The sequence below is a fragment of the Podarcis liolepis genome (assembly GCF_965112155.1).
Source record: "Podarcis liolepis genome assembly, chromosome: 14".
NCBI classification, from domain to species: domain Eukaryota; kingdom Metazoa; phylum Chordata; class Lepidosauria; order Squamata; family Lacertidae; genus Podarcis; species Podarcis liolepis.
Window position 1 is genome coordinate 26,215,620 of NC_139569.1, and position 24,682 is coordinate 26,240,301.

Sequence of the window (24,682 nt, forward strand, 5' to 3'; positions counted from 1 at the left end):
CCTTTTGCTAGCTCTATGCGCTCGGAGGCGGTAGGCGCGCGCACCCTCTCCTTTTCCCGTCGGGCCTTGCGGGGCGCCGTCGTTCGCTCTTCGCCGGCCGCCGCGATGATCCACGAGCTGCTGCTGGCGCTGCGCGGCTACACCGGAGGCCTCTTCGTCGCCGTTGGAGGCGGCGGCAGCGTCTGCCTGCAGGTGGCTTCCCGCTCCGCCCCCTGGGGAAGAGGCGCCCCAGGCCGCCTCCGCCGCCGCCTCCCACCCTAACCGGCTTCTCGTTGCCCTCCCCTCCCGCAGGTGCCTCAGGAGCCGGTGCTGCCGCCCTTCCTTCACCCGAGCGAGGCCGCCCTCCTGGCCCGCGTCTGCCGCCTCGGCGCCTTCTACATTCGCTTCAGCGACTTCGTCGAGCAGTTCGCAGCCGAGCACGTCCAGCCGCCGCCCTCGCAAGGAGGCCCCTCGCAGGGCGGGCAGCAGCAGCAGCCTCCCCCCGGCGCCCCCTCAGCCCCTTCAGCAGCAGCAGCCCTGCCCGTGCAGCCGCAGGTGAGCGGTCCCCTGAGCATGTGCAGAGCGCCTTCCCCGCGGGCGCGTCAGGGCGTTAGGCAAGCGAGGCCCCCACTTTTGCCCGCCTGCCTGTCACTTCTCCGGCCGTTTATGGGCAGTGACCCTCTGCGGAAGCGACTCGGCCCTTTCCCTCACAGGCTGTTTCTCTCCGTCCATTCTCGAGGCCTAAAAGAGCCAGGACATCAAGGGCTGCAGCGGCCGCCTCCACATCTCTCTCTCTCTCCTGCCCCTCAATACCCAGAAGGGCCCCACATCCCTGTCCATGAAGTCCTCCGAGGTTTATTTCCCCCCTGGCTTTCTTTTTCCAATTGCTGGGCCTTGGGGGGTGTTCATTGTTTTGGCTGCTTTTATGGAAGAACGTTGTCTGTAATACTGCTGTCAAAAAACAGTGATGTTTGTGGAGGAGCTTTCTTGAAAAGCAATGTGTGCATTTATTGAACAAGCCCTTCTCCTAATTGCACCTCCTGTGCAAGGGCTTTTGTGGCAGGATGCAGTCCCAGAACAATGGAGGGGGTGTTGCGTTGCCTTTGGGTCGCTTCCACTCATGGCAATAGAGGTGGTTCTAGAGCCTTATGCATGCCAGGAGATTAACCCTTCCTTGATCCACTTTCAGGATCTGCACCCCTCCCAGCAAGGGATTTATCTGCGAGCTTTCTGCACTGGGCTTGATGCCGTGCTGCGTCCATATCGGCAGGCCCTGCTTGACTTGGAGCAGGAGGTAAGCAGGGCACAGTGGGTTTCTGTAGTAAATATTGCATGATGCTCTGCCCATCAAATCCAACTGCAGGTTTTTGTCACTAATAGTGGTTTGTTGACTCCTTTTCACTAAGCCACCCCACAACTAGACATTGTACAAGAATAGAGCATAAATGACTACTTGCTTGCTTAGCAGAGAGGGCACCAATCAGATTGCATCTGTTGATGGTGTCCTTCATTATTAAGAGAGACAAAATTATTAGCCATGCAGACAAAAATGCTGATGAGCATTAAATTCCAGCACCATGGCTGCGTAGCTCTGTAGCAGCTAAACCATAGAGGAGGTGTTGGCCCCTTGAAGCAAGAGAAGACAAGCTTCTCTTCTGGTAAGCAGCAAGGGCACGGCATCCACCCATCTGAGCCAGTTGCAAAATTGAAGCTCAGAGAGGTTGCAGCTACCTCCTGAACTTTGGTGTGGTGTGGTGGTGGGGGCATGGGGAGAGAGACATGGCTATAAAAGGACAGCAGTTCTAACACCAAGCTCTAAAATGCCCCAGGGGATCTGGTTACTGGCAGCCAATCAGTTCCAGCCTAGTACTCTGGGTGTAAGTCAAGGGTCAGCAGCAGCCACAGACCCAAAATGAGCCCAGAGTGAGTGCAGGGCTGGGGCAACTTATTGACCATGATGCCCAAAGCACCAACTCATGATCTCCCAGGTACACAGTACTGGAAGGCAAGAGCAGGGAAAGCACAATTGAAGAGGATGAAGGAATCTCCCAAACAGGCAGCAACATGCAGGTTTTTGGGGGGGGAAGAGCAGGCAAGGAGCAGAAGGAGGAGGTGAGAAAAGGCTAGTTGAGAGAATGGGGAAGAAGAGCTTAATGTAATATTGAAAGCTGAGGCTGGAGGAGTTTCCCTTCTCCACAGAAGCAGGGGCTAAGGCTGGAGGTGGTTCCAGACCCAGCAGGTGCTTACCTGACAAGCCAACTTGCACCAAGTTGCTGTATTTTCCCTGGCTTCAGGCATAGGGCTCCACAGCCAAAGATTGTCTGTGCCTCAAATCAGCACTTGCCAATTTGTAATTTAAAAGCAACAGGCCAGTGTAGGTAACAAGTATACTGAATAAACCTTGCTTTGTTATCCCACTGCTTTGACCTAAAAGGTCTGGACACAGACAGTTCTTGACATGCCAGCCAGTGTCATGCATTGCTAATTCCACCCATGTATGTTGGATCTCTGTAGGAAACAGTGCCATCCGTATAACTGCTATATTCAAAAAGCTCCAGAGAGTGCTCCTTTCCTGCTTGTGCAACTTAGGATTTGCAAAACAAGAAGTCAAAACAAAGACTTACTCCAATCTCTCACCCACCTTTCATTTTTTCCAGTTTCTGGCTGATCCTCACCTTACCATCTCGCATGTCAATTATTCGCTGGATCAAGTAAGTTCTCCCTGCCCATACCTCCCTTCTGTTGGAGGAGCTGCCTTCTCTAGATGGTGCCTTCTCTTCATGGTTGCCTGCTGAAAAGAGGCTTGCCTATATGAGTGAGCTGTATTAGTTCACACTGACTGCCTTGAATAAGATCTGGAGGTCTGTTTTGAAGGGCAGGACCTCAACTGCTCTTGTTCTTGTCTGGCTGAGCCCTGGAGCTCTAGCACAAGGGATGGGGCTCCACGGCCAGTTTCCTGTCTCCGATCCTTTTCCTGCAGTGGAATAAATAAAAAAATTGAGGCAGGAGTAAGCCTTGACACAACCTCCATAAAGGCAAGGATTCTCTTCCTTCCCTCAGTCTGATTCATTGGCTATCCCAATCTCTGTAAGGGCCCTCCTGCCCCAAGGGACATCCTGTGAACTGCCAGTGTGAGCAATGGACGAGTACTGTATTTTTCGCCCTATAGGACGCACCGGCCCATAGGACGCACCTACTGTTGGGGGGGGGGGGAAATAAAGCAAAAAAAAATTATCCCCCCCCCCCTCACCGAGGATATCTGCCCGAAGCGTGGGGCGCTTTGCTTCAGCGCGCCCGGCGCTCCGGACAGCAGGCTGCTATCTGCAGCCTAGGGAGCCTTGTGGGAACTCCCGCAGGGCTCCCTAGGCTGTGGATATCTGCGCGAAGCGCGGGGTGCTCTGCTTCGGCGCGCTCCGGGCAGCAGGCTGCTATCCGCAGCCTAGGGAGCCCTGCGGGAACTCCCGCAGGCTCCCCAGGCTTGCTGATAGCTTCCTGAAGCCTGGAGAGCGAGAGGGGTCGGTGTGCACCGACCCCTCTCGCTCTCCACACTTCAGCGAAAGCCTGCATTCGCTCCATAGGATGCACACAGATTTCCTATAGGGCGAAAAATACGGTACTTTCTTGAGTCTCTCAGAGAGAGGCTCTTGGGACACAGGAAGCTTGGAAAGAGAGATAAAAGGTTTATCATCCTGAGTGGCTAGAATATGAGAATGGAGGGTCTTATACAAGAGCTCTGGCTCCATCTGAGGGGCCACTTACCAGCTTTCCCCCAGAGCACCTTTATTCACCTAGTCAGTTTGGAGAGGCTCCGGATCCTGACAGGGGACTCAGTCTCTCTTCCCGCCAAAGAGAAAGGAGAGCTGCCTAGGGATGATTATGTATGCATCACTCTTAACTCCTGTTGGCTGCCTTCCACTGAAAATTAATCTACATTGCAGGCTGCACTGAAGGAAGACAAGGGGGTTAATCAGACCACATTCTTGTGGGGCAGGGGGCTGCCTAGGCAATCTCAGTTTTTGCTAGAGTACCCATCCTATGAGCAAAGGGCCTCCTCAGGAAAGGTAACATTAGTTTAGGCAGATGCCCATTTTCAGTGATAATAGCAAAATTCTGGACCCAGGCCAGGTGGCGGCGGCAGCAGCATCAGAGCTTTTCACAAGGAAACTCTGTAGACACACAGAGAAACTAGGAGGCTGCAATCCACATGCCTCCTCCAACTGGTTCATTAAGGTGGCACATCTTTTGTGCAGTATTTAATATGTACTTTGGGCCTGAAGGGAAGCTTAGTCTTCCGAACTGCATTTATAGCCTGCATTGATGTTGATCCTTGTTAGTTATTGCATCCTTGCCTGATGTTCAATAGGCAACATGGAAGGCCTTTCCTTTCCCCTTTTTTATAGAAAAAGGCTTGCACAGGCATTATCTTAAGGAACATAATCCTGATCATGCGGAAAGTTTGCAAAAACCTAAAGTGTGGTGCAAGTAATTGTGTGTGGTTTAGGAAACATACTGTGGCAGAGTGAATCTCTGTGAGTAGAATCTTGGCAGCCATTTCCAATTTCTGATGTCCTAAGCAAGAGAAATCTGACACTTTTATCTACACAGCAGGTACAGTGCCTGCACCTTAAAAGGGGGCAAATAACATTCCTTGAAGAATTAATGAAGTTAGGGAGGTCATCTTAGTAGGTGTCTACTTATTTAGGTAGACTATCGAGGGGAGCCCCAACTGCAGGGTGGGGGGGACAAACCATGAAGGCAACACACAAATGAAGCCCCTGTGCAAGAAGGAAGATACTTCCATTTTGCTATGTGACATTGAAATTAGGAAAGGCTTTTTCCCACGCAGTCTGTTTCATAGCCTTCCCTATTGGAGTGAGTGGGAGGAGCAGCTCATAGGAGGATTCCCAACCCACATTAGAAAAAGATCTCGTCTGTCACATTAAGTACAACACTCTGTTCTCTTTTTTCCCCATTATTGTCTCAAACTAGCAAATCATTCCTCACCAGCTGATTCTTGTTTTGCAGTTCCAGCTCCTTTTCCCCTCGCTGATGACTGTGGTGGAGCAAATAAAGACCCAGAAGGTACAGTTGAGAATCCTGATCTCCCTTGGTGGTGGCCCTCTTTTCACAGGCACCTGCCTGGCTTGATTTGATAATAGAGGGCAAATTTTGTGTGTAACTGAGATGGTGCTGATTTCTCTCACCTCACTAGAGGTGAAAAATGGGAAGTAGGAGTTCTGGTACCATCATCCACAGAAAAGTAGAGCAGGGAGCTGGAAATGCTGCCTGCATGTGGATGAGGAGCTTCCTCCATCCAGGCTAGCTGGTCTCTGGACCTTCCAGAATCCAGCTGCCAGCCAGTGTTGTAGGAACATATGGCAACATCAGCTCTTGCAAGGGATCTGCTTTTCCTTTGCAGATTCATGGCTGTCAAATCCTGGAGGTGGTTCACAGACATAGCCGAGGTGGTCTGCCACCTGTGCGCCGTGCTTTGGAAAAGTAAGAAACCCTCCTGGGTGGGGCCAGTCCATGCGCTAAGGAGGAATGCCAGGTTATGGGTCCTGGGAACCTGCCCCCTGAACAAGTTAATGTTCCTGAAGTCCCACTGTTGCCTTGGATGGTGCTTGTTTCCCTGTCCCCAGCCACCAATGGCAGCAGCTCCATTGTGGCTGCAGCCTGGTCAAGCCCCCTTCCCTCTACTGCTGTGTCCCCCTCCAGGGTCTTGGCCATGTGCCATGCTGCCATGTACAAGCAGCTCTCTGCCTGGATGCTGCATGGGCTGCTCCTGGACCAACATGAGGAGTTCTTCATCAAGCAAGGCCCTTCTTCGGGGTCTGTCCCTGCCCAGCCCGAAGAGGAGGAGGAGGACCTGGGGATCGGAGGGCTGACGGGGAAACAGCTGCGAGAGCTGCAGGACATGGTGAGGTTTGGGTGCTAAATACAAAGGAGGCTGAATCCGCCTCCCAATCCCTCTAGCTCGGCATAGTCCACACTGCCTAGCAGCCCCTTCCTAGGGCTTCACAGGCTTCTGCCAGTTCCACATGGAGATGTTGTGGGGTTGGACATGCAAGGCTGCTTGCATGCAAAGCAGATGCTCAGCCACCGAGCCAGGTGCTCTCTTGCCTCGTGAAACCTGCTTAGCCCCCTCCAGTCATCTTTTTGTAGTTGGATCTAGAAGTTTCTGTTTTGATAGCTCAAGTATTCTTTTCTGACTCTTTAGCCATTGTTTCATGGATCAAGAATCCTGCTCTGCTCCCCACTGACACAGATTGGTGGTTCCAACTAAGTCTTAACACACACCTACCCTTTGATGGACAGTCCTCAGGATTGGGGGTGGGGCTTTCTATTTGGAGCCCCCACGTTTGTGCGTGGGGTTCTTTGACTTTCCCCCATTTTCACCTCTCCTTCCAACAGCGGCTGATTGAAGAGGAGAACATGTTGGCACCCTCCCCAAAGCAGTTCTCTCTGCGGATTGAAATGCTGCCATCCTACATCCCTGTGCGAGTTGCTGAGAAGATCCTTTTTGTGGGAGAGTCTGTCCAGATGTTTGAGAGTCAAAATGTGAGCCTTACCAAAAAAGGTAGGAAACACTTTGACTCATTTCATTCTGCATGGGGGCAGCAAGGATTGAAAGCTGTAGGGTGGTTGTTTCTTGGCTGTCCATTCATAAGGGCACCCTGGGACATAGCAGGGAAGTGCTGGGATGCCTCACCAGAGGTCTGCGCAAGATGGAATGGACCCTCCCTGTAAAGCACTCAAGCCACCCCTCCCCCTTGCTCTGCCACTCTTTCCTTGGGGTAGAGTATGGTGGCTCCGTAAAGGTAAAGGACCCCTGACAGTTAAGTCCAGTCGTGAATGGCTCTGGGGCTACGGCGCTCATTTTGCTTTACTGGCCGAGGGAGACGGCGTTTGTCCACAGACAGGTTTTCCAGGTCATGTGGCCAACATGAAAAAGCCGCTTCTGGCGAAGCCAGAGCAGCGCACGGAAACACCATTTAGCTTCCTGCCGGAGCGGTACCTATTTATCTACTTGCACTTTGATGTGCTTTTGAACTACTAGGTTGGCAGGAGCTGGGACTGAGCAATGGGAGCTCACCCCGTTGCGGGGATTCAAACCGCCGACCTTCCGATTGGCAAGCCCTAGGCTCAGTAGTTTAGACCATAATGCCACCCATGTCCCTACTATGGTGGCTCCATAGCTTTTGGTAAAAAGAAAAGAAAAAGTGAGGCCCTGTTGGTGTTTTGCCTCACCAATACAGCCCCCAAGGAGGTGCCTTTAGTGTTTACAGTGAATTAAAATTTCTTCTTCCTGCTGGTTCTAGCTCTCAGGCTGCTTTCTGATGGCTACTGTGTGTGTGTGTGTGTGTGTGTGTGTGTGTGTGTGTGTGTAGGACATGCTTCCTCCTAGCTCTGGTATTTGTACAGAACGACTGGGAAGCACTGAAAATATTTTGGAGCTACAGTGCCCTCCTCTCAGGAAGGCCACTTTGGAACAGCAAGAGGTTTTCTGACTTAATACCAGCCAGCTGTTTCCAGGAGAAAACAAAGGCAGACCGTCCTCAGCCCACCTCCATTGTCTGCTTTGTTACCGGTTTCCCAAATTGTAGTTGCATCTGCTGCCATCAGATGCACTGCAGAGTCCTCAGTGGGCTGGAGTGAAGCTGTTTTCCATTTCCATCTGTTTAAAATATTTGAAGCATCTTGGTCGTCTACTATATAAGCTTGGGTTGTTGGCATCTGTCAGCCACAAAGCAAAAAGGAGAACAGGCTCTGGTGCTCACAGATGCGAAACTTCATTGAAGCTCAGTGTGTTTCAGGAGCTTGAAAGGTTTCAAATTCTTACAATTCAAACACTCTCCAGTCTTAAATTCTGACCTATTCAAGAACTTGCTTGAAAAACTGGGAGAGCAATTCCCCCTTTTCCTCTCCTCCACTTTTCCAAGCTGGATCTTGATGCAGCCTTGAACAGCCTTTGTCCTCTGCAAAGCTCTGCTGATGGAGGCCGTGACTGGCATCTTGCGTCCAGATTAGGCCACTCTTCCTTGCCTTCCGTTGCCTCACAGGCTCCATCCTGAAGAACCAGGAGGACACCTTTGCGGCTGAGCTGCATCGCCTCAAACAGCAGCCTCTCTTCAACCTGGTGGACTTTGAGACAGTGGTGGACTGGATACGGAGCACTGTGGCGGAGGTCAGCCGTAGCTCTAGAGTTGCATGTGCTAAGTTCTTTGTGCGGTAGCAGCAGGGAGCCGTTTGCAAACCCCTCGGCCAGAGCTTGCTGGAAAACCTTTTTCAGGCTGAGGGCCACATTCCTTCTTGGGATTACATGCTGGGAAGGTGGCAGGGATGGAGTCAAAAGCGCCAGGCCAGGCCAGAGCAACCCCATCACCAGCAGCAGCATCCATTCAGTGAATTCTCTCCCCTCTCAAGAAAGGCTAAGTTAAAAGCTCCCATTAGCAACAATAAAAGCTTTAATAAAGCCTAATCTCTGTGGGGGAGATTTGATTTTAATGGCAGATCAGTGCATAGAGCGAGGTGATATTAGTCCTCTCCCCTGCTTTTCAAAAGTCTGATTGGTGCGGGGGGAGGGGTGACAGGTGGGGATCCAGAATTAACATTTGTCTCTTGCTAATGCACCCTGCACAATAATTAAACTTTTTAAAAGCCTCAACTGTTACAATATCCCATAGACCGGCTGTTTGTCAGTCCTGCCATATAGAGCATGGAGAGCCTTCCCAGCAATGGGCAAGTAGTCTCTGTCACTCAAAGCAAACAGATCAAGTCCTGGCTGCAGTGGGGTGGAAGGTCCCAGCAGCAGCTCGGAGCTGCTGCTGCTGGGGATCCCTGGTTCTTGATGCTGATGGACTGTTTTCTCTCCCTTAGCACTTATGGAAGCTCATGGTGGAAGAATCGGATTTAATAGGACAACTGAAGGTACATGCAAACCTACGGCGCTTCCAAAGCTGTTTCTTTCTCTTTGTGCAGGAGGAGACTCACTCCTGCCAGTGAAGTGTTGCTTGCAGGGGTCCATGGGTTCTGTATCCTTGATGCATTTAGTCATTCTCTCCTCCTTTCTAGATTATTAAAGATTTTTATCTCTTGGGGAGAGGAGAACTGTTTCAGGCCTTCATTGACACCGCACAGCAGATGCTGAAGACACCTCCCACTGCAGTGACAGAACATGGTGAGTTTCATGGGCTCTGGCTTCTCCGTTAGGCTGAGATGGTAAGATTGGTGGATCAGACCAACGACTCTCTACTCAAATACTTCCCTGCTTCCCAAGCCTTTCTACCAAGACTCTTGGCCCCTGCATAGGCACAGTTTGGCTCTGTAAGCTGTTGTGGCACAAACTCTGAAAAGGCCATGGGGGGTGGGAGAGTGGAAACAGGTGACTGTGCCTTCCTTGCTCACTGGGCACTCATCTGGAGTAAGTTGTTCTGGTCTGGCTCTCCTCAGATGTGAATGTGGCCTTCCAGCAGTCTGCCCACAAAGTGCTGCTTGACGATGACAACCTCCTTCCTCTTCTTCACCTGACCATCCACTATTATGGAAAGGAGCACCGAGGTGGGTGCTGGTGCCAGGGAGCCAAGCAGTCCTAAACAGGGCAGGTTTAGGCCCTACCACAACTACAAGCACAAAGCCAATTTGGTTCCGTAGAGGCAGAATGGCAGCCCTAGGTCTGGGAAGCTGGGAGTTCAAAGCTCAAGGCCAGTCTTGTCAATCCCCTGGGTGGCCTGGAGCAAGTCTCTCACCTGCATTAGCTGCCCATTGATAAAATGAGAAGGAGGGTGGCAGGGAAGGAGGGTGGGGTCCAGCAAGGGTTGCTGCCGTATTGTTGCCCACCTGCCTCCTGGCTTCCTTTTCAGATGCCGCTCAAGCTCGAGATACGCCTTCTCGGGAACTGTCTCCCCATGAATCCCCTGCATCAGGCTGGGCTGCTCTGGGGCTCTCCTACAGGGTGCAGTGGCCCCTGCATATCCTCTTTACTCCTGCCGTCCTGGAAAAGTGAGGGCTGCTTTATCCCTGTTTCTGTTTCCAGGTGGATTCTGTGGCATTTTGGTGTCAAAGGTTGATGGTAGCAGAGCACATTTTTCCTGGGTGGGAGGAGGAGATGCTGGCCTGGTCTGAGCTCCTGGTCTACTTGCCCAGAGACCTGACCCAGCTATCTTTTGCTTGCCTTCCTCTTGGCTTGCAGGTACAATGTGGTCTTCAAGTACCTGCTAAGTGTGCGTCGAGTCCAGGCTGAGCTGCAGCACTGCTGGGCTCTACAGATGTGGTGCAAGCGCCTGGAATCCAACAGGACAGATGCCATCAAGTGGCAACTGCGCCATCACATGACTTTCCTTGTAGACAATCTGCAGTACTACCTGCAGGTGAGCAGCAACACAGGTCTCGGGGGCTAACTGAGGCTTTGGTGCTGCTCCTCCAAGGGATATGCATCAGCCAGTTCTCCCAGCAATACCCTAAATCTCCCACCAAAAATTGATGGCTGGAAATGACTGGAAACAGCAGGCAGTATATTCTCCCTCACTTTTCCTTATCCTCAGGTGGATGTTCTGGAGTCTCAGTTCTCCCAACTTCTGCAGCAGATCAACTCCACCCGTGACTTTGAGAGCATTCGACTGGCACACGATCACTTCTTGAGCAATCTCCTAGCACAGTCCTTCATTCTGCTGAAACCAGTGAGTGATCCCCATAGCCTGTTTGCCTTGTGTCCCCAGGAGAACTGGTCCTGTTCGAACAGTCCAAATGCCCATCCAGTGCAGCACTCCTAGCTCACTTCAATGCAAACATGGCAAGAAGGAACTAAAGCAAAAGCCAGACCCTTGTGAACATGGCTGTGTTGCTTGGCCATGAGCACAACCAAAGCCCTTACCTGCTAAAGTGAATAATGAAGTACAGGTCTGTATAGAAAAGCAGGATAGAAAATAAATGAACTGCAACTGTGTCAGTTTGCCTTCATTATGTGTTTTTTGGGGGGGAGTGTCTTCCTGGTGACTTGGTAGCATTTGGCAATCTGGAGAAGCCTGTCAAAGTCCTTCCCCAGAGCACCAGGAAAGTAGGTATGTTCATTGGTCTTGGAAACTCATGTTTAGAGCAGCTTATGATGCTTGAACAGAAATTTCAGGCTTTGGTAGCTGCTGTTCAGTGTATGAAGATTTTTGGTTTTTGTTTGATTGCATCAGCTCCATTAGACCTACTAAGCAAGAAGTGAAATGGTTTGAGTAAACCAGTCCAAATAATCCTGCTGAATCTGGTCATTATCTCAGGCTGCGGAAGGGCAAGACGAGAAGCATCTGCTCTGGTGAGGCCCTCCTGGACCTTCATCTCCATTCTGCTCTTTGGTTTTGCAGGCTTTCCACTGTCTGAATGAAATACTGGATCTATGCCATAGCTTCTGCTCACTTGTCAGCCAGAACCGGGGACCATTGGATGAGCGGGGGACGGCCCAGCTGAGCATCCTGGCCAAGGTGGGCCTTGCACTTTTCTACCTGAAAAACATCGCCCAAAGCTTTTGGGTCTTCTCTCCTGTGGATGCTGTTGGAAACTCAGAGCAGCCAGCTCTCTGATGAATTCAGCATGGGGTGGGGGAGGGGGTAGGAACACAAGAAGTCTGGCCATTGCTCTTCCATGAAGCTCATCAGAAACAGCCTTGTCCAGGCCCTTGTGGCATACTGGCAGCAACAGCTGGGGCCTTTCCTCCTCCAGGACAGCAATTCCCAAAGGGTGAGCGATGAGGTGGGGCAGTTGCCTGGGATGCTCTCTCCCCATATGGGTTCGAGTGGCCTTCAAGTCATCTCTGTTCAGCCCTTTCTGCTAAGGCAGAGCCCTCAATTTATGGCTCATGGGTGCTGTTTACCTTTGCAGGGCTTCAGCTGTCAGTCTTCACTCCTTTTCAAGATCCTCTCCAGTGTTCACAATCACCAGATCAATTCAGACTTGGCTCAGTTGCTGTTACGTCTTGACTACAACAAATACTATACCCAGGCTGGAGGCACCTTGGGCAGGTAGGCCTTGGCGAGGGCCAGGAAATCACACAAGCCCCTTTTAGTTAGATTTGTGCTGGTGGTGGGAGGCTCTGCCTGAATGTGGACTCTTCTACAGCTAACCTTAGCCTGGGTTTCCTTGCCTTCCAGGGCTTAAGGTTTCCCAAGGACTGGGAATCTTTAATTACGCAGGCCTGTTACTAACCAGAAACACACAAGGTCTTAAGCCTATTTGAGAGCTGCTGGTGAGAGGGATGTGATTAGGCATCATCTAGACTTTCTGATGTTTCTGTTTTGGGACCCAGAAGGTGGGATATAAATGTATTTATAACCAGCTGTGTGCTATGTTAAAAAATGCAATTCAAACTTTGCACACTGTGGTCTGTAAATAATATGAAATTGGTTGTGTGTGCATCTCTAACAAGTAGTTTTGGCTACTGTGCCCATTTACAAAACCCTTCTCCCTTCTGCAGCCACAGAGCCCTTCCTCTAATTAACTGCCCCTTCTTTCTCTACAGTGTGGGATTAGAATAGACCACCAGTCTCACAATGAAGGCCGTTGCCACCTTTTCTGGGAAGCAAACCTGCTCTGGTCAGGATACATGTTCTGGCTTCTGGAGGAAGGTGCTGAGAGATATTGGGACCTCACCCTGGCACTCAGAAAGGACTCAGTGTGTGCTTCATTAAATGTGTCTCTAGTGCTGCTCTCCTTATGCTGCATGTTTTTCCGGAAGTGAAAGTGCTGCTTAGCATTGACTTTGAATTGTTTTCAAATGCTGCTGTCACTTGTCAGCGAATTTGGCTCTTTCTACTGCTAGCACTGCAAGTAAGGCTGCGAGCAAAGGAGGTTCTCTCATTGCCCTCATCATCCAGGAGCCACATTGTGCAAATCAGAGTGAGCGTTGACCTGCTCTTAATGGGAAAGTGTGATTAACTGCAGGAAAGTTGCTTTTTTGAAAATGCAATTTCGTGTCTCTAAATACGGAAGCAGGGAGAAGATACCGAATATTTCCATTCTGGGCTGAGTCTGCCAATGAAAGTGTTCCTTCTACTTTTTTGGGGGGGGGGGGTTGGTGCAGCTTCGTTTCCTCTCACACACACGGTGAGGGAGAGGAGGAGAATAAACAAGTGGTGCAAGACTGCTGGTGCCTTTCAGGTAACCTGCCCTCCTCCACCCCTATTTGTTTCATTTTCTTCTGCCATCAGCCTTATTTTTGCTTTTTTAGTTCAGCAGCAAAGGCATACCATGGAAGAACTCTAGCTAGTGCCCAATCCACTGTGTATATATATTTTTCTTATCTGAGGGGCAGGAGTCTCCACAAGGAGATTGCCCCTCCCACTCATGAGCTGTCCTACACCAACAATGTGTAAACACCTCCACGTTTGTTGGCAGATCCTAGTCTGCATCTACATAGAGTGTAGGCTGGTATAACTGAGTAAGGAACTCTGGGGAACCCTTGAATGAGACCGTTCTTGGACCAAGGGATAAAAAGGACAGGCCATCTACAGCAATTGATGTCAGCGTATTAAATGAGCCACTTTCCCTTCTTCCCTCCACTGGCAGCTGCAAGCAATCATGCTGGGCCACTTTAGAGATGGTAAGAGGAGAAATCCTAGATACTGCAACAAGAAAATTGACGTTTATTATCATAAAAGTCCAGAAGTTAAAACTATATACAGCACTTCATGCACAGTTCAAGTGACACAGACATTTAAAACCTGGGTGACAATGACAGCCTCCACAAAGCAAAAAGGTTCAACTGGGGACAGAATCAAGCTGATACTTTGGGTGTTTGAATCCAACTTTCTTCCCAGCAATGAGGCACTGGATCACCCACTCTTGGGTCACCACTGGCAGCTGTAGTGCTTCAGCACATTTCAAGAAAGCTGTTGGGCATGAAGCATCAGTCACCACGACATCAAACACAGCCAGACTCACATCTGTGGAAACAGAAAACAAGAATTGCCCTGTGTGGTCAAACCTTTCCTCTTGCTTGTTCACAGCACCAGGTACTTGATCTTGCTGCCTTTGGAAAAGGATGGATGGCAGCTCCACACAAGGAAAGGGGTGAAGTAGCCAATCAATTCTTGCCCTGTCTTATCCAACTTCTCAGCAACCCTCTGGAATCTAAGTTAAAGCCCCTCCCACACCAGGCCTCTTTTCTGCACAGGGGGATTGGTATGTCTCACTGGGCAATGGAGAGCCTCTTGCCAATATACCCGCCACAGAAACCAGCTGACTGCCTTCCAGGGGCTTGTACCTTTGCTCCATGAGGCAGATTCCTGCAGCTTAACAGAAGCAGCACCCCCCATCATGAGAATCTCAGACCAGAGCTCCAGGAAGTCCTGCTGCTCACTGGACACCAGAAGCACCTTCAGCTTACTGAAAGGGTTCTCACGAGAGTGCCTAGAAGGAAGCAAAGGTTAGAAGCAGCTCCACTGCAAGGGAACTGGACATGCCACCCTGTTCCACCTGCACCAGGTGGGTAAGCTGCTCATGGTCCCTCCAACATTCATGGACTTACCAGTCCAGCAACCTCTGCTCCTGCAGGCTATAACCAGCTGGCAACAAATAATTCCGGTAGTTCTGCAGCTGGTTGGCATGACAACTGTCATGGACCCAGACGTGAGACACACAGGGGATTCCTCGGGCAAGGCACAGAAAGTAAATCCGGTTGCGGCAGTGTCTGTCTGCTATCAGGAAGCACTGGTAGGCTGCACTGCACTGGACAAAGGAAGTGGAGGCTGGGACCTGGGCTTCCATAGAAACACAAAGCCCTGGAAGAGGCTGCAGGTTCAGTATAAAACACCCAGTGTGGTCAAATGCTTATTTGACAACTAGCCAGCCAGGCTAACTGCAAAATGGAAGGCTCAATACTGGCAGAAGTAGAGAACTGAGAAATGTGCCAATGGAAGGAAAAGAGGCTCTCTCTGCCTCTACTTCAAGCAGCCCCTATCAAGATCTGTCCCATTCCAAGAAGAATCATGGCCAGGCACCTCCTTTCCTCATCCCAGGTCTTGAAAGGAGAACAAATGGCAATTCTCACTTGACAACCTGTGTGCAGGTGAAGCTGCCACCCGTCACACACCTGCCACCCTTGGACCACACCCAGAAAAGCATCAATTTCATAATTAAAAGGAAAACAGCAGCAAAGCACCAACACCCTCTCCAAATAAATCTCCACTGCCAACCTGGGTGATGCTACTTCATGCATCCCCAGCTCTGGCTCCTGACCTGGCTTTCATTGAAGTCCTCCAGGATGAAACCACCTCCAGCTTGTAGCTGCAGTCCAATGTAGTGTTTGTTGTAAGGTGTTACCTCCAAGAAGTCTAGAAAACAGGATGAAGTTAGCAGAGTTAATTCTTTATCATAAATAGAGCACTACACCTCTTCCCTTGCAAGAGGACTGTGAAATATTCCCACACAATCAAAATCTCAGATTTTATTTATATTTTAAAAGCTGCATGTTGACTTCTTTTAAATGCTTGCTTCTGTCAATTTTTAAGTTAGTATTTTGATTTTTCTTTGTAAACTATGAATTTTGTTAAATAAAGAACATGAAAACAACAGCATTGAAATTCAGTTCAGAGACTAAACATGATTAGGAACAGCTATTCACTTTAAAAATTATTCTCCACTGTTCAGTAATGTGCTCTAAGAACTGTTTTTATACTCAACAGAAAATAATACAATTGACAAGAACGTGTGTGCAGCACAGCAGCAGATTATTTAGACATTTAAAAATGCCTAGAGAAATGCAGAAAGGTCTTCACCTAGTGACAAGATGACATAAGAGATAGTAGTAACAGGTGAGGAAAGTGACCCAAAGGGGTGTGCTATTGCCAAGAAAACCTTCAAGACAGCACCCATGTAATTAAGAGAAGGAGGGGGAACCCAGAGAAGACCCTTCAGTGATGACCTCAGTACCTGGGCTGATTCATTCAGAAGGTGGTGGTCCTTCAAAAATCCAAGCCCCTTGCTGCAAAGGGTTTTAAAAGGTAAGCACCAACACTTGGAGCCATGTTCAGAAATTGACTGTTAAGTTAGTGAAATTATTTTCTGAGCCCTAAAGCGAGCCCCAAATGGTAGCTGTAAGGAGCATGAAAGTTGTAAGAGAGATCTGCAGCTCATTCCGAAATCACCGATTTCTCTTAGAGGGCCACAAGATGGCAAACATGTTCTGCCCCACACTTGGAAATTCCTTATCTTTGGGGCTTCTAGGACCTGGAATAGCAGAAGGCATGACTGCCACCTGGTATGGCTCCTCAAGTAGCCTTCAAGGGATTTCATACTGTCATGTTGCCCAACAGCCACCTGTGATGTGCTTGCACACTGGCTGGCAAGGTGCAAGGATACAGCCAGTCTTACCAAGTCCCAGGTTCAACTATCCCCTCAATAAACTAACTTTGGAAAGTGTAGTAAGATACTGGCTTGTTGACTTCAAGTTCTTGCAGCCCCACAACTTGCCACTTCCTTAGCCCTTGTAGGCACCCCACTATCCTGCAAAGAGGACAGAAACCGCAGCTAGCAGAATCCCTATCAGGGATCCTTGGCCAAGCTGCCTTCCTTTGGCCCCCATGTGAACAAGATGCTTAACTAGGTGGGCCCCCTTGGGTCCCTTCCTAGTTCTGCCTTTTCTGTCACCCGCTGGAGTTTCACCACCCTAAACCAGATTCAGTCAACGAGGGCCACCCCTGCCCCCAACAACCTCCCTGGAGCAATGGAGTGCTCACCTTCCTCTTCGCTGCTCACTGCAGGCTCCTGGCAACTGGAGAGTTTATCTGTGGGGTCTGCCATTGTGAGGAGAAAGGCATAGCCCAGAAAGAGAGTCTTGTTGTGGGGCATAGGCCCCCATCGGTCATCTGGTGCCGGGATATCTCCCAAGTCCACTCCACTGACAGATGGGCTCACTGCTTCCCTGGAACAGGCAGCCCCTGTGGAGGGAGGGAGGAAAATCAAAGTCCTGTGGCTGCCTCCTGACAGGTCAGCAGCCTCAACCTAGAATTTCTCTCATGGAGAGAGAGGGGAGCCTTGATCCTCCTGGTGCAAGAGCTCAGCTCCAGCTCCTCTGGTTTGGGAGGAAAGGCTGGAGGAGACCAAGAAGGGAAAGGCTGGTCCAGGGAGAAGAGATGCAATGCAAGGAGACATAAAACAGTCTGACCTGGCTTTGTAGGGGTTGCCCGCCGCCCTCGTTTGGCAGGGGATCTCTCCTCTTCTGAGGCAACTAGCTTCCTCTTGCTCGACAGCCTGTGCGGGGTCTGGGGGCTCTCAGGGCCCTTGCGGGTTGGTGTTGTGTTGTTGGAGGTGCTGGGGGAGCCAAGGTTGCGCCTCTTCCGCTTTCCTTCCACCAGGTTATCTAGCCCCACAAGGAGAATGTTGTTAGCTCCCACCTCTACATGCAGCAGCACCAACCCCCCCCCCACATGTTTTCTGCAGGGTAGCAGAAGGAAGTCACTTGCGCCTCTTAAAACTGAAGAGTTTACCCAAGGCCAGCACCCTGCAGCTCCTGCCCTCAATTAAGAGGTTCCTAGGGGTTCCCATTTCTCTCGGCCAGACCCACAGGGCAGTTGCCTACAGGCTGCTTACCAAGGCTGATGTCAGCCGCCTTTGTCAGGGGCATGACGTGTTCGTAGGGGCCCAACCCAAATTGCTCTCGGAGCCGATTCCCTTGCTCTAAAGACAAGATGACTGCTCTCCGCCGGTACCACTTCCGCTGGCCCTCCTTCTCAATGCAATAGAACAGCTCCCCGGCCTCCTTCCGATGCCCCTTCACTACCCCTGCAGCCAAGGCAGAAGGCATCATAAGGGCAGCTCACAGACTGGGACCCAACTCTCCGCTACCGCCCACCCCAAACACTGCAGGTCACTTGCCAGCCAGACAAGTTACCTGCGCTGAAGTATTCGTCCTCCGAAAGGGCCGTCACCTCTGTTTCCAGGGGGAGAGGGTCGCACAGCAAGATGTCTTTGCCCGGAACATCACATTCATAGCCATCGTCAAAGCGCAGCTTATATTTGACACCCCCTACATCCTGTGTGATAGTCCCAGAGTAGAAGTAGCCATTCGAGGACCACTTTGCCACCACCCGGAGGCCCACAAAGCTGTTCGCAGAAGAGGAGGTGGCGGTAGAGGAAAGCTCTGTGCTGGTAGAAACCCCCAGACGCTCTTGCAAGGGGATTTCAGGGGAGATGCTGCGGTCCTGCCCCTTCAAAGGGCGATGCATGTGGCAGTCCTCTTCTGGCAAGGCTGTGGTTGACAGATCCTCCACAGCTGGTAGGCTGGCCCTGCAGATCCAGGGAGAGAAACAGCTGGAGAAACTGCAAGGGCCTTTAGCTCTTGCTACTCCACCCCACCAGGGTCACCTCCCTCATCAGCATCAGCTGACCTTCACCACGCTACCTGGCTCCGGCCGATCGCGATGTGAGGCGGCCCCTTCGCCCTCGTCTGCGAGGAGTTGGAGGGGCTCTGCCACTCCTCTGGTTGATCACACCTTGCGCTTCCTCCTCACACCCCCCAGGAACTGCTGCATGATCAGGCTGGACTGGAGACTGAGGCTGGCTGCCCCCCTTCCTAGGGCTAGGAAAACCAAAGGCAGCGTTAACCTCTGCACAGCCAGCCTGCCTGCCAGCCACAATGTCCTGGAGGCCCCACACATGCTCCCAGGGTCATGGCACAGAACTGTGGGCACAAAGAATTTATCCCTTGCATTTCAAGGTAAACAGCAAAGCCCAAATAAAGCTGCTCACAAGGCAACCCAACATGATTTGCCACATTGTTTCCCCAGTTTGAAACATCACTCAATACAACACCAACCTTCAAGTATTTAAAACCTTCTTGACATCAAAAATATTAACTCGCCAACTGTGAATAAATTCAATTCGTTTTAGAACCCATGGCCTTTTAAAAGTATAGCACAGGCTTTCAGTTTGGAAACTGGTTAAAGAATATACTGACAGTCATATTCAAAATGCAAAATGGCCTCTCTCTCTTCCACCCTGCTGCTCCCCCAAAGTGAAGCCTTCCTCAGATGTCCCTTTCCCAGAGGCCCTGCACCCACCTGAGCTTTCTGACCCCAGGGAAGGCCAAGTCTCCAGGCCCAGCTCCTTGGCAAGGTCTCCCTCCTCTCAGAAGAGTGCCTCCTTGCCCAGAACTTGTCCCACTGTGTGTGACAGACAAGGCACTGCTCCCTCCACTGGACATGCGCTGGAGGCCAGAGGCCTTGGATGAGAAGGAGCTGATGTCACCAAGGTCTCCAGAGGCAAGCGAAGAAGAGCCTCCCGTACGAGAGGGGGAGACATCCACCTCACTCTCCTGGCACTCCATGATGGGGTCCTCTCTCTCCTGAAAGAAAAGCAGGCTGGGATTCGAGGGAGGGAGGGAAGGCCAAGCCAGGTGCCAGGTAGAAGGGGAGAGATGCCCTAGGACCAGCACTTTCAGATCCCAAGAGGGATCCACCCACAGGCAAGTCACTCTCACCCAGATACATGTAGGGCAGGGCAGAGCTCCCAGAGCAGTGCTCTTCCCACAACAGAACTACTTTTTGACATTCTAAACAGGAAACTCTTTGGGTATCCATCCTGTTGATGCTCAGCTCTATCAGAGAAAGAGCCCCACCTTTTAGCCACAAGGCATTTTATTCCACTCTCCTCCACTCCACAAAATAAATACTTGCCTGTAAGGTCAGAACAGGCAAAATGATCTTCTTCTCGCTGGAGAAGGCGTGTAAATGAACAAAGTTGTAAATGAGTCAGCAATTGAGTCTCTGGCCAGATGGCTAGAGGAGAAGGAATTATATTGTTTTATTTGACCGGTGTAATTTTTTTGTAAATAATAATGATTCTCTGTTAAAGAAACTCTGCTGCAAGTCTTAAAAAGAATACAACGCAAGAGTAGATGCTCACACATCAACAACCAGCACCAAATAGGTAATTTGTGATCACAGTGCCTTAAGGTTCACAGGTCCAACACTCAAAGGTGCAAGATAGGGAGCAGGATTTGTGGCTCCAAAATGGCCTGGATGCGCATGATATGGCGTGTATTCTCAAGTAGGGGACCAATATGGCAAACTCAGAGAAGCAACTGGCAAAGCACAAGAAGCCCTAGGAAACCAAGGAGAAGGAGATGGAGGCCTAGAGTCAACGAACGGGCAAGTGACTGTCCCAAGATCACCTGGGATAAGGTCAGAGATTTCCCTTTCTGAGGTTCACACACCCATCTGGCAGCACAAAGGAACAAGGGTAGGAAAAATCCTCTTTAAAAAAGCAGAAACAGTTTTCTGAATTGTCCTGGCCTTGACATCTCTCGCCTTACCTCCACTACCTTGCGTTCCACTTCTGCCCCATCCTTGTAGTAGATGTCTGTGATGAGTCGTGTGACAACAGTTCGTACTTCGCGGATGGTGCGTATATGACGCCGGAGGGCTCTGCCTGGGGGCGGGCGAGGCAAATCAAACCCTTCCTCGTGCTGAAGAAAAGAAAAAGGCAGAAAGTTTTCAGAGATTCCTCCACAGCACACTGCTGTTTGGAATGAAAGGGGAACATCGCCGTCAGAGGAGCAGGAGACTGCATTATACAGAATTATACAGCACTGGTCAATCCAGCTCAGTACCATCTGGACACTAACAGGCAACAGCAGCACTCCACTGTTTCTTAGCTCCACTCACCTCCTGAGCTTGCTATTAGAGGCAGGAACGGCTTTCACAGAGCTGCAGATGGCACATAAAAGGGCAACTAAAATGGCTTGGTGACAAAGAGAGGCCTCCTGCAGCACCAGAATTATCCAATACAAGCAACTGGCAGCAAATGCAGGACATGCCCCAAAATGAATCTGGACAATCATTCCCTCCTGAAATTCACTGTCACAGGACAGGGTCATCACATACACTTGCAGAAACCATTCACCTATGATGGAAATAGCTTGAGATTTCTTTGTCAGACAGCTCTGCCTGATTTGACATTTTTATTGTGATTGTGCGGTTTTCACCTATATGGCGTGTCGTGACTTATGAAATAAATGTTTATAAATATATTTAAATATAAATCTAATACAGCCAAACCTCGGCTCCCGAAAACCCAGAAGTAACTGCTCCAGTTTTTGAACGATTTTCGGAAGCCGAACGGTCTTCCGGAACGGATTACGTTCGATAACCGAGGTTTGACTGTATTAAAATATAAACAAACAAACAAATGAAATACGCTCAGAGGCAGGATAGCAATTGCCACCCTTGTGGGCTTCTCACTAGCAAGCATCTGGCTGATCACTATTGCGAGGGGGACTTGGTGGACCTTTGGGCTGACCAATCAAAGTGCTTCTCTTGATGAGGCTGCTTCTTCCCACCTCGCTCAGAGTTGGAAAGTCTGGGGGAGGCACATGTGGCAATAACCACCTCCCACTCTAAAAGCTGGGACCAGGAGGTAGTAGATAATCCTTCGCCCCTGCTACAGGCAGCAGCACCTCTCACCCCCCCTCCCCCTTTTCCAAGTACACGATCCGACTCCCTCTCACCTGGTTGTGCTGGGTCCCTGGCGCATGCCCAGCCCTGGCAGGCCTAGATCCATGGTCCTCTTCCACCTGCACTTTAGTGTCCTGCTGTCCAGGCCACAACCCAGCCGTGCTGGTCCCCACCTCCACCTGGCCAGTAGGCACTGTCTGTGTGGCTGCTGACGTGAATTCCGTTGGCCCTTGAAGGAACTCTGCCACAGCCTGGGTCCCCTTGCTGCTGGTGCCAGATTTTGGCGCTTGAGTTCCATCATTCCCTGCAGCCACCAGAACGGAAGCTGCCTTTTGGGGGGCCCTCTGTTCTTTTTGCTCCTGAGTTCCTGCTGTTTCAACTTCCATGGCCTCTCCCTCCTCCGCACAACCCACTGTCCGCTTAGCGCTCAAGCCAGAGTCCTGGACTGGTCCACAACCCAGGGGCACAAGCCTTCGCTGGCTCTGCCAGGTTGCAGGTGGCTCCTGCTCCTCCTGGGAACTTGGGAAATTGAACAGGTCACCCCTGAAAGCAATCAGAAAAGCATGAGAGGAGCTCTGCCAGATCACAATGAATGTCCACCCAAATCCAGTCTTCTGTCACCAGCAGGGGCAAGTCAGATGTTCCTAGGGAACCCAGAAGCAGATACAAAGGCAAAGTTCTCCCTTACTAAGAGATAAGCTGACTCTCAGCCTGCAGCCCCATTTGGAATGACTGTGTTGAGAGACCTTTTGTCCATGGCTTTGTCTAGCCTACCCATTTAAGACTAAGAGGGTCTGCGATTTGGAGTCTTCCCTTTAATCCCTGTACATAAACCATCAAGTATACAAAGATTCATATTGCACAGAGACTGCATAGGCATATTTTTAGTTTAGGTGTATTTTTGCTGTAGTCAAGTATATCCAATGACTCAACAAGCCATGCATGCGTATGAACACACACACAGGGACACAGCATTCAGAAAAATATCCCGCAATCCATTGCATTTGCGTGATGCCAACTGTCCCAACAAGCTGCCTGGCTGTCCAGGAGACCTGCTCAGAAAAAGGATCTTTCAACTGCTGGTGTTTTGTAGCCCTCACCCTGCAAGACCAGCTGCCCTGGGACAAACACTGCCCACTGAGCATGTCCTAGTTGTATCCTGCTTGCCTCACAACTGGCAATAGGCCTGGCACAAGCATATGATTCCAACAGGCAGAACTTGGGGTGGCTCAGCAAAGCAAAGACGCACCTTAGCCAGGGGAGGGATTTCCCAGGAGTATCTACTGCACACAGAGGGAAGCAGCACATGGCCTGGGATGAGTTATTAGTTCATGTGGAAGGGAAGTTGCACAGAGACAGCCCTAGAGACAGCACCAGGGAGGCCTTCCATGGACTTGCCTGAACAGTGGACAAGGCAGCTCAGGGCGTTGAGCCTTGTCTTCTTCACGCTGTACTTCACAGACTCGAGTGAAGACGGATGGCACCTTCCGGGAGCTATAGGCAGAAGAGAGAGACAGGCTCAGAAAGGACCAATCCTGCCAAAGAGATAGCTAAGGCCTATGAGCTTGCTAGCAGTGAGGCAACCTGACCAGTATTTGGTGGCCCCAGAATGCTGGGGCCTCAAGCACCCACAAGGACCTCCAGTTCAGAAAACCCCTCAGATGCCATTAAATACCAACATCCTTCACCTCCCTAGCAGCAGCTCAGAGTATCTGGAAGGATGGAGGGAGCAAGACACGGTTTCTTGCCCCTCCAAATACCTCTCTGGGGCTCAGCCCTCTCTGACATGGGCAGTTCACCCACGCATGGGGAAAACTGATGAAAGCAGCCCAGTTGGGCCTGACTGGATGGCAGGAGGATGGCACATAAGCACACACACCCCTTTCCCAGCAGATGCCATTCACCTCTGTCACAAAGGGCTTAAGTACCAGTACCTGCCTATTACCTGGAAACAACTCCTGTGACAGACCCGTTCTTCTTTTCACTGGATGTGGGCTCTGGGGGCAAAGAGGAAGGCATTAGAAGCATTCCATCCCCTCCCAAACACTTTGGATCAAAAGTCACCACCCAGTTAGAAAGCCTTGCCATCTTCTTCACAACTTGCCCAGGACAAGGACCGCCTCTTCCTTGCCTAAAGGGCCAGGTTTCTGCAAGTGTTTCCAACAGCACTGCCAAATCAGCCCTTCCCAGGCAGAGATGGAATCATGAGAACTATAAAGACTGCTAGTCAAGTAGTCAGTACTGTTTGGAGTCACTAGTCCAGGGCAGGGGACCATCGCTCCGCAACTGCTCTTGCACTGAATCTCTTACTGTCCAGGCTGAAGGGCAGGGACTCGTCACTCTCTTCCGTCACAGGGGTCACAAGGTTCATGCGCAAGGACAGCTTCCCCTGCTCCTCACAGGCTGCCTCAGCGCTCCCTTTGCCACTCTCCTCCATCTCAACAGAGGTCAGAGCACTCTCCACTGTCACATTGTTGGTGCCCTCAGCTGTGACATCGCTGGTTGCTATGGTATTGTCCGGGCAGTTTCCAGCCTCTGAAACAAGCAAAGCAAGATGGCAGGTTCACCAACAGCCACCCAGGCTTGCTGGAAAGAACCAGCACAGAAAGCCTCTTGGCCACCCCCAAGCAGATGGCAGCTCTGCAGCACCAGAATCTGCCTTAGCCCTTGGGCCAACTGCTCTAACATCAGAGAGAGACCAAATGAGCTGGGCTCCTAATCCAAAGCTATGTGGGTTGTACTTCTGCAAGGCAGCCAAAAAGAATTTGGGCCCTTGCACCTTCCAGAATTCTGTGGAGGAAGCCACAGCAGCAGTTGGAGCTGCATCCAGATTTGCTTCAGATTATAGCAGTGTAGACAGCAACTGTCCACACTTCTCAGCTGCTCCAAGAGCAGAGTCCGTAATACCCCTTGTGGTCTGTAGCTGCTTCCAAATGGCAGAGGAAGTGGCAGAGCACTTGCTTTGTATGCACAAGGTCCCAGGTTCAATCCCTAGCAGTCCCTCCAGTTAGAGGGATCAGTCAGCTGGTGCTGTGAGATCCTCTTCACACTTGAAGCCCCAGCTGCTGCCAGTCAGATATGACAATAGAGCAAAATGAACAGGCAATATGGCGCAATGTAAGGTCATATCTTCCAAGCTCACACCGTTCTGGCAACATGTAAACAGCTACCACAGGGCCTTCCTCCCACTGGGGTTTTGCTATACTGATGGCTGCTTGGATCAGTCCCCTCCTTGCTCTCCACCAGCACACACACCTTCTGAAGGCAAA

The 24,682-nt window shown here is 50.7% G+C and overlaps 2 protein-coding genes across 11 annotated transcripts in view; one reads left to right on the forward strand and one right to left on the reverse strand.

Annotated features, from left to right (window-relative positions):
- TUBGCP4 (tubulin gamma complex component 4) lies at positions 1-15,531 on the forward strand. 3 transcript variants are annotated; one of them, XR_014518902.1, is made up of 19 exons: positions 1-192; positions 292-534; positions 1,169-1,273; positions 2,637-2,690; positions 5,005-5,061; positions 5,399-5,478; positions 5,698-5,899; positions 6,394-6,559; positions 8,043-8,167; positions 8,860-8,910; positions 9,055-9,160; positions 9,433-9,540; positions 9,843-9,981; positions 10,172-10,349; positions 10,524-10,658; positions 11,331-11,447; positions 11,845-11,984; positions 12,482-12,968; positions 13,059-15,531. XR_014518902.1 is itself a non-coding variant. In XM_083474092.1 (18 exons), exons 1-18 carry the CDS (start codon positions 16-18, stop codon positions 12,495-12,497), a joined length of 2,199 nt encoding a protein of 732 aa, XP_083330218.1. In that variant the 5' UTR covers positions 1-15; the 3' UTR covers positions 12,498-15,531. The 3 variants fall into 3 exon arrangements, 2 of the variants coding, with proteins under 2 accessions (XP_083330218.1, XP_083330219.1); XM_083474092.1 differs by having other exon boundaries at positions 12,482-15,531; XM_083474093.1 differs by lacking the exon at positions 1,169-1,273 and having other exon boundaries at positions 12,482-15,531.
- Positions 13,582-24,682, reverse strand: part of TP53BP1 (tumor protein p53 binding protein 1) — a 21,635-nt gene continuing 10,534 nt past the window's right edge. For all 8 annotated transcript variants that reach the window (XM_083474078.1, XM_083474074.1, XM_083474076.1 and 5 more), the window contains exons 11-25: positions 23,724-23,948; positions 23,359-23,410; positions 22,812-22,907; positions 21,467-21,956; positions 20,273-20,425; positions 19,020-19,303; positions 18,362-18,538; positions 17,852-18,246; positions 17,551-17,742; positions 17,126-17,320; positions 16,698-16,898; positions 15,199-15,293; positions 14,489-14,688; positions 14,225-14,370; positions 13,582-13,904 (exon numbers count right to left, since the gene is read on the reverse strand). In XM_083474078.1, coding sequence (XP_083330204.1) covers positions 13,720-13,904; positions 14,225-14,370; positions 14,489-14,688; positions 15,199-15,293; positions 16,698-16,898; positions 17,126-17,320; positions 17,551-17,742; positions 17,852-18,246; positions 18,362-18,538; positions 19,020-19,303; positions 20,273-20,425; positions 21,467-21,956; positions 22,812-22,907; positions 23,359-23,410; positions 23,724-23,948 — 3,086 coding nt within the window. In that variant the 3' untranslated portion in view covers positions 13,582-13,719. The remainder of the gene's footprint in view (positions 13,905-14,224; positions 14,371-14,488; positions 14,689-15,198; positions 15,294-16,697; positions 16,899-17,125; positions 17,321-17,550; positions 17,743-17,851; positions 18,247-18,361; positions 18,539-19,019; positions 19,304-20,272; positions 20,426-21,466; positions 21,957-22,811; positions 22,908-23,358; positions 23,411-23,723; positions 23,949-24,682) is intronic.